This window comes from Mus pahari, chromosome 3, assembly GCF_900095145.1.
Source record: "Mus pahari chromosome 3, PAHARI_EIJ_v1.1, whole genome shotgun sequence".
In the NCBI taxonomy this organism is placed as follows: domain Eukaryota; kingdom Metazoa; phylum Chordata; class Mammalia; order Rodentia; family Muridae; genus Mus; species Mus pahari.
The window spans coordinates 19,943,223-19,950,911 of NC_034592.1; the positions used below are offsets into that span (position 1 = coordinate 19,943,223).

General features: G+C 55.3%; 2 protein-coding genes across 4 annotated transcripts in view; one reads left to right on the forward strand and one right to left on the reverse strand.

Moving 5' to 3' along the window:
• The window catches only part of Eng (endoglin), a 37,238-nt gene extending 30,767 nt beyond the window's left edge, over window positions 1-6,471 (forward strand). The window contains exons 9-15 of one of the 2 annotated variants that reach the window (XM_021192681.2): window positions 1,366-1,503; window positions 1,736-1,774; window positions 2,265-2,381; window positions 2,701-2,952; window positions 4,075-4,129; window positions 4,920-5,021; window positions 5,167-6,471. In XM_021192681.2, the coding sequence (XP_021048340.1) occupies window positions 1,366-1,503; window positions 1,736-1,774; window positions 2,265-2,381; window positions 2,701-2,952; window positions 4,075-4,129; window positions 4,920-5,021; window positions 5,167-5,291 (828 nt within the window). In that variant the 3' untranslated portion in view covers window positions 5,292-6,471. The remainder of the gene's footprint in view (window positions 1-1,365; window positions 1,504-1,735; window positions 1,775-2,264; window positions 2,382-2,700; window positions 2,953-4,074; window positions 4,130-4,919; window positions 5,022-5,166) is intronic. The other variant, XM_021192680.2, reaches the window with a different exon arrangement.
• The window catches only part of Fpgs (folylpolyglutamate synthase), a 23,554-nt gene continuing 22,333 nt past the window's right edge, over window positions 6,469-7,689 (reverse strand). The window contains exon 15 of one of the 2 annotated variants that reach the window (XM_021193428.2): window positions 6,469-7,321. In XM_021193428.2, coding sequence (XP_021049087.1) covers window positions 6,912-7,321 — 410 coding nt within the window. In that variant the 3' untranslated portion in view covers window positions 6,469-6,911. The remainder of the gene's footprint in view (window positions 7,322-7,689) is intronic. The other variant, XM_029536009.1, reaches the window with a different exon arrangement.

Genomic DNA, 7,689 nt, shown 5'->3' on the forward strand with positions numbered 1-7,689 from the left:
TAGCTCTGGCTGTCCTGGAACTCACTTTGTAGACCAGGCTGGCCTTGAACTCAGAAATCCACCTGCCTCTGCCTCCCGAGTGCTGGGATTAAAGGTGAGTGCTGGGATTAAAGGCGTGCGCCACCACACCCAGCAATAAATATTTTTTTAAATGTATGTGGGTGTTTTTCCTGCATCAAAGTCTGTTCACCAAACATGCCCATGGAGGCCAGAAGAGGCCATAGGGTCCCTGGACCCAGAGTCATAGACAGTTGTGAGCTGCCATGTGCATGATGGGGACTGAGCCCAGGTTCTGCTCACAGCCAGTGCTCTTGGGCAGTGAGCAGTCTCTCCAGATCCTTATTTTAACTTTTGAACTTGTTGTTGTTGTTGTTGTTGTTGTTGTTGTTGTTGTTGTTGTTGTTTTGAGACAGGGTTCCCGGCTGTCCTGGGACTACCTCTGTAGACCAGACTGGCCTTGAGCTCACAGAGCTCTGCCTGCCTCTGCCTCCGGAGTGATTTGATTAGAGGTGTGTGCTGCTACCACCCAACTTAAAAAAAAAATGTTTTTTTAAAAATGTTAGCTAGGGTTGGAGAAATGGCTAAGTGGTTCAGAAGACCGAAGTTTGATTCCTAGCACCTATACAGTGACTCACAACCATCTGTAACTCTAGTTCCATGGGGTCTAGTGCCCTCTACTGGCCTCTGAAGGCACTACATGTATGTGGTGCATGCACACACTTAGGCAAAACACACACACACACACACACACACACACACACACACGCCCTGGGTTCAGTTCCCAGCAATGCAGAAAATAAGAAGGCATTCTAGTTGCCCATCCACTACTGAATAATTTTTTCCTGGCTTTTCTGAAGTCTCTGTCAGAGCTTGTGTTTGTTTGTTTGTTTGTTTCTCGAGACAGGGTTTCTCTGTGAGGCCCTGTCCTGGGGCTCACTCTGTAGACCAGGCTGGCCTCGAACTCAGAAATCCGCCTGCCTCTGCCTCCCGAGTGCTGGGATTAAGGCGTGTGCCACCACGCCCGGCTCTGTCAGAGCTTTGATGTCTCCTCAGAAAGGTGTCAATAAGGATTTGTTTTACTTATTTTTAAATTATGTGTAGGGTGGGGTGTGTGTGCACATGGCTACAAGTGTCTACAAGGCCAGGAGTCGTCCTTCCGAGCTGGAGTTACAATTGGTTGTGGGCATTCTGACATGGGTTGGGTGCTGGGACCTGAACTTGAGTGCTCTGCAAGAATGGCTGGGGCTCTTAACCGCTGAGCTATCTCTCCAGCCCCGGTGAGCAGTACTTACAGTGTTTCGGTAGTGACAGCAAGGCCTGAGGGAATGCCGGGCCTCCTGGTGATACCCCTCTCCCCTGGGTCAGACTCTCCAGTGCACCATCACAGGCCTGACTTTCTGGGACTCCAGCTGCCAGGCTGAAGACAGTGACGACCATCTTGTCCTGAGTAGCACCTACTCCAGCTGCGGCATGAAAGTGACAGCCCACGTGATCAGCAATGAGGTAAGGCCTGGGAGCAGGGAGGTGCCACGTCCAGCAGAGTCGGTGTCCCCTCAGACACCTCACTGATCCCAGGGCTGAGAGACATTTCAGTGACCGGGGAGCAGCATTGAGTAGGAGCCAAAGCATAGCCGCTGCTTAGCTCAGCCTTCCCACCCCTAAGTCGGGTCTGGGAGGTGGGCTAGCCTCTGGGGTCTTTCTGGCTCTGACCAGCTTCTCGGCTCTGTCTTTGCAGGTGATCATCAGTTTCCCGTCGGGCTTACCACCACTTCGGGTGAGATGGACAGTCCTACGATGATGCTCTTCAACTGGTGCAGGGTGGCCTGCTGGGGTGGAGCCCAACAGGGAGCAGGCCTTGGGAAACTCAGGCCTGAACCCTGACAAGGCCCGTGTTTCCAGTGTGCCTCAGTCTCCCCTTCCATACAATGGGAGCAGTGCAGCTGAGGGCTAGGCTTTCGGCCTCTTAAATCCAGGTGACCAGCACACAGTGGCTGTGTGACCTCGGGCAAATCATTTAACCCTCCCGGGGCTCAATGGTCATTGGCTGTAAACTGTGGCATAAAAAGGGGCTCCACCCCACAGGGGGTCTTTAGGAGCAATACTGAGAGGTGTGAAGTTCCCCCCTTAGCCCAATGCCAAGTGAGTTCTTCATAAATATGAGAACTATGAGTTTATTATTTAAAAGGTAAGGCTGGGGATCAGGCGATTCCTGCTCAAACCGCCCGCCCTCTCATGTCCTCCTGCCTTCTCGTGTCCTCCCGCAGAAAAAGGTACAGTGCATCGACATGGACAGCCTCTCCTTCCAGCTGGGCCTCTACCTCAGCCCGCACTTCCTCCAGGCCTCCAACACCATCGAGCTAGGCCAGCAAGCCTTCGTACAGGTACGGAGCACCCACCTAACTCCTTGAGTCCTCTGTGGGCCTTTTCTTCCCAACGTTGCTAGAGAGAAGATCGGACACCACCTTCCAGAGGAAGGAAAAAGGACCAGCCTGGGTGTGTGTGTGGGAGGGACAGAGAGAAAAGGACTTGCGAATTGGAATGTCACTCTGTCCTTCCTGCTTGTTCCTGGAGCCTGTGGGGCTCCTTCTTGTCTTTTATTCAGAGGGGTGGGGGGCTCCCTTTTTAGCCTGATGTCAAGAGGGCGTCAGTGAAGAGCCAAGGTCGCCTGTATGTATCCCCTCCCTCTGTCTGTCTGTGCAGGTGAGCATGTCTTCATTGACCTCTGAGGTCACAGTCCAGCTAGATAGCTGCCATCTGGACTTGGGGCCCGAAGGGGACATGGTGGAGCTCATCCAGAGCCGAGCAGCCAAGGGCAGCTGTGTGACCTTGCTGTCTCCAAGCCCGGAAGGTGACCCTCGCTTCAGCTTCCTCCTCCGGGTCTACATGGTGCCCACACCCACCACTGGCACCCTCAGTTGCAACTTAGCCCTGCGCCCTAGCACCTTGTCCCAGGTGAGTGGACATGGCTCGGGACTAGTTTCTGGGGTTTGAAGGCAAGGAGGTGACAGTGCTGTGGAATCTAGAAACAGCTGGCAGCCAGCAGAGCGAGAGCCAGGCAGGGGGCTCCACGACCTCACTGAAGCTGCGATGTTAGTACATACACACAGTTGCAACTATCCATCTACACATTTATCCTCTACATATTTTACCATCCATCTATCACCCATCTGCCCACATATCAGCATCCCAACCATCTATCCACATACCCATCAATCTACCTACCTATTCATGGACTCCACCTACCCACCCACCAGAAGCCCAACCATTCATTCATAGACCCACCCACATACCCAACCATTTATTTACTTACCCACCCAAACAACCCACATACCCAACCATCCACTTAACCACTCACACATCATCTACTGTCTGTCAATCCATGTACCCACTCACCCATCCATCCATCCATCCACCAATCTACCTACCTAGCCATACGCACACTCCTGCATCCACCTGCCTCCCCTCTCCCTACCAGCCGCTCAACCATCACTCACCCACTTGTCCTTCTATCTACTCATCCACAAGCACCCATCATTCTTGATACTTTCACTAGCTCACCTAGTCACTGACTTCCTCTGGAATCCCACCCGCCCACTAAGCACCCACCTACCCACTCATGTGACTGACCTCAGCCAACCTGACACTCTGCCCTGCTAGGATCACACGTTGCCCTCCGTCCTGACACACTCACAAGAACGCTCCAGGCGTCTGCACACAGATTTCTAGGACTCAAAACCTCCTGAAGCTGGGCCCCCACCCAGACAGCTAGACCTGGCTTCCAGGCCCTGAGCCTCCAAGCATCTGGGCTGACCTGGCTTGTGGCTCGAGGCTTGCACAGGCTAAGAGATGCTGAGCTCCTACTGGAGACCAGTTACAGCAGCCACAGGCTACCCTGCTGCTCTCGCACACCGCGTGCCTCCCTAGGACTTGCCTGCAGCCTCCCAGCCTGAAAATGGCGGACAAACGACTCAGCCAAGGCTTGGGGTAGAGGCAAGGGAGAGCTGCAGACAGGGAGAAAGAGCCACATGCTGCCAGCTGAAGGCTGAGCCACTTACCACACTCCTCCCCCCTCAGGAAGTCTACAAGACAGTCTCCATGCGCCTGAACGTCGTCAGCCCTGACCTGTCTGGTGAGTGGGGAACAGGGCTGGGAATGGTACCCTTGGGAGGAGAGGGTTTCTCAGGCCCAGCAGCCGAGGAGCTCGCAGTAAGATGCCGGGTGCCATAGACAGCCCTCCACTCTCAGACCCCTCCTGGGTCTCATCTCTGTCCCGTTAGTCACTGGTCGCCTTGATGGAGGACATGACCTCCTTAGCTATGGTATAAGGCCCTACATTCCTTGACATCTCAAGGGTGGAGAAAGGCCCCTTGAGCCTAACACCCTCTGGTCTCTATTTATTGCCCTGGGCCCAGGCACCACCAGGCAAGGAGCCCTGTCGTTAGGGGCAGATACATGCGGTTTAGTCTAGGATGGCCCTCCCATAGCTGCAGCCAGGGCTGAGAATCTGGGCTCCTATACTCCCCGCACAGACTGGAAGCTGGAGACTAAGGGCCCAGGGCTATGTAGAAAAAGAGGGAAGCTTGCAGTAACCTGAGCGGCACTGGTTTTAAAAAGATGCTCTGGCCCATTTGAATCTGGTATAAGGTGCAGAGGTGGGGTGGCTGGCTGGTTGGAGAGGTCACACATCATGGCAGAGCAGGCCCCTTCATTCTTTGCACCCACAACACCATCCATAAAGGTATTATCTGCTGGGCTTTGGAGACAGGAGGGTGGCCCAAAGAGCCTGGCCGGCTGGGCCCTCGGCTTAGCACTGAGCCAGATGAAGAGACCTCTGTCACTGACCCAGGCCAGCGTGGCAGGGTAGGGACAGGCCTGAGGCCAGAATACACTGACTATCTTGGGCCTCCTTTGTCACACAGGTAAAGGCCTTGTCCTGCCCTCTGTACTCGGCATCACCTTTGGTGCCTTCCTGATCGGGGCCCTGCTCACAGCCGCACTCTGGTACATCTATTCTCACACACGTGAGTATCCCAAGCCTCCACCCCATTCCCACAGCGAGCGCTCAGGGCCCGTCCACACCACCCCGGGGCACTCCCAGTGAAGCCTCTGAGGAAGTGGGGAGTCCTGGCTGGGGCCCTGACCTTCGCCCCTGCCCACGCCCCTCAGGTGGCCCCAGCAAGCGGGAGCCCGTGGTGGCAGTGGCTGCCCCGGCCTCCTCTGAGAGCAGCAGTACCAACCACAGCATCGGGAGCACCCAGAGCACCCCCTGCTCCACCAGCAGCATGGCGTAGTGCCCAGCCTGGAGCCTCGGGGAGCCCCCCAGCCAGCCCTTGCCCTGCAGGAGAGACCGAGCAGCCACAAGCTGGGAACCACCGGCCATGAACTTGTCCCAGGAACCAAAACACCTCCCCTCAGCCAAGGCTGGAACACTCCCCGCACCTGCTCCTCGTTCCTCCCTCGCAGTCTCATTACCAGTGGAGACTTCAGATTGGAATACCTTGGGATCTCCTCACCCCGCTTTACAGAACTGCCCAATCCAGGGGCTCTGGGATATGGCTGCCCAGGACTACAGAAAGACGTGGCACTGCTGTGTACACCCATGCTGCTTAGAGACCTAAGCCTCTGCCTTCAAGCTGGATCCTGTGCAGAGTGGACAGGCAAGAACTCAGACATACCCAGCCTAGCCCAGAGCCCCCTGCATCTGGCCTCAGGAGCCTCCTCACCCGGACTGGCACAACTTCGGTTGGGGAAACAGAAGCTGAGGGAGCTCAGCTCAGAGGGCTTAGATGGGGTAGGGGAGCCGAGCCCCTCCCAGCCCATCCATTGGGCAGGCAGCAGGGGTGGGGGGGAGTGGCCAGGCGGCTGGTCCTGGGCCAAGTCCTGCATATTCACTAATAAATCAGACATGAAACCAGTGCCCCTCTGGGTTGTATGGGAGAAGGGGAAGAAGGGCCATTATGGCACAGAACAAGGATGCACAACCCTCGGGTTGGCCTGGTAGCAGACAGCCAGAGCCCAAGGGTGGAGGAAGTCAATTCTCTCTGCTGCTCGCTCATTTGGTAGCCCAACCTTAGGTCAGAGGGGACAGAAACCAAACACTAAAAAGCCCTGTCTACAGTCTCTGGGACGCAGCTACCCTTATAAAGTTCTGGGTTCTAATCCTGTACATGACTCTTGTGGGCAGTGGGCCTGTGGACAGCTCCAAGGCTCCTGGAAGCCGGCCACCCTCCCTCATCTGTAAGATGGGCATCCAGCTTGAACGAATTGTCACCAAGGAGGACTTGTGATGCAGTGCCTTGGTGTGTGACAGACAGTGTGCCAGTCTTTCATGACATGAGCTACCTTGTGCTCTGTGGGAGAGGACTAATCCTAGGTCACACTACTGGGGCTCCAGCTCCTCCTATACTGCAGTGCCAAACTCCAACCCCTAAATGCTTGATGAGGGAGCTAGGGGGTTAGGAGTCAATCAAAAGTTTTGTCATTTATTTACAAAAAATAAAAAATAAAAGGGTTTAAAAGCTTCAATTAGTTCTAGCAACACACAGTCCCCAAATGCCCGGGCAAGGGCCTTTCTTTTGCCAGAAAGCATTGGGAGGGAGGAGGAGGTTCTGGTCTAACCTCAGACAGGACCACAGGCTGCTCAGGCAGCTGCAACAATAAAGCTGGGCCTGAGCCGGAGGCAGCAGGGAGATGGGCTGGGCTGAAAGCCTGATAAGACGGTGGAGACTCTGGGAAGCCCCCTTGCTGTCTGCCGGAGGAAGGAGAGGCCGCAGTATAGAACCTCTCCCATCCCTACACTCTACCAAGAGCCCAGGACCCTGGGCCAGTCCAAAAAGATCTGAGAGCAGAAATCACAAGGCACTGAGTATAAGAGTCTGTGGAAAGGCAGACGGATGTAGGATGGTCCTTGGCTACTGGGACATGGAGGGATCCAGTAGTTTCAGAACCCCACCCACCAGGTGCAGGCTTCCTGTAACCAATACATGGATGGCGGCGGCCTCACGGAGAATGCTGGCCCCGCTGTTGGCTGTAGGGTGGTTGAGAAGATTCCTTGGAAGGCTCTGGGGCTGAAAGATGGGATCCCGGCCTTGGCTGACCCACAGCAAGGCATGGGAGATGCAGCTGAAAACGAGGGAGCTTGTCCTCGCAGGCTGAGGTGGGTGCGGTGCCAGCAGCAGGGAGCCTGGCCCAGCAGGGTCTGGGCTGCAGCTGCTCCAGAGGTTGGAGCTGGCCTGTTTCTCTGCCAAGCAGTTCCAATGCTGCTGGTGTTGGAGGCAGCGGAGCAGCACCTGGTCCAGAGTCACAGTGAAGTTCTGCTGGTCTGTGGGGTCCATGTGAGGCATGTCAGTGGAGAGGAAAGGGAAAGGGGGCACGGTGAGCATTTGCTTAGCTCCTGGCCCTTACAAGCACAACGTCACCAGACTGCTGGCTGTCTGCATGGTAGACTGGGACCAGTGCAACCTGCTCACTGTCATGGGAAGCAGAGCCTGGTACTGCAACTCCATAACTCCCACTCTCACCTTTACAAACTGTCCCCTGGGGTCCCTCACCATGTGGGCATGAGTGTTTCCCAGGAAGCCTGTTAAAGACACAGGTCCCAGATCTCCCCACAGACGGTCCAATGTGGAACCTAGAGGTCTATCTGCACGGTTCACACTCCTTCAATGTTTTTGTTTTTGTTTTGTTTTT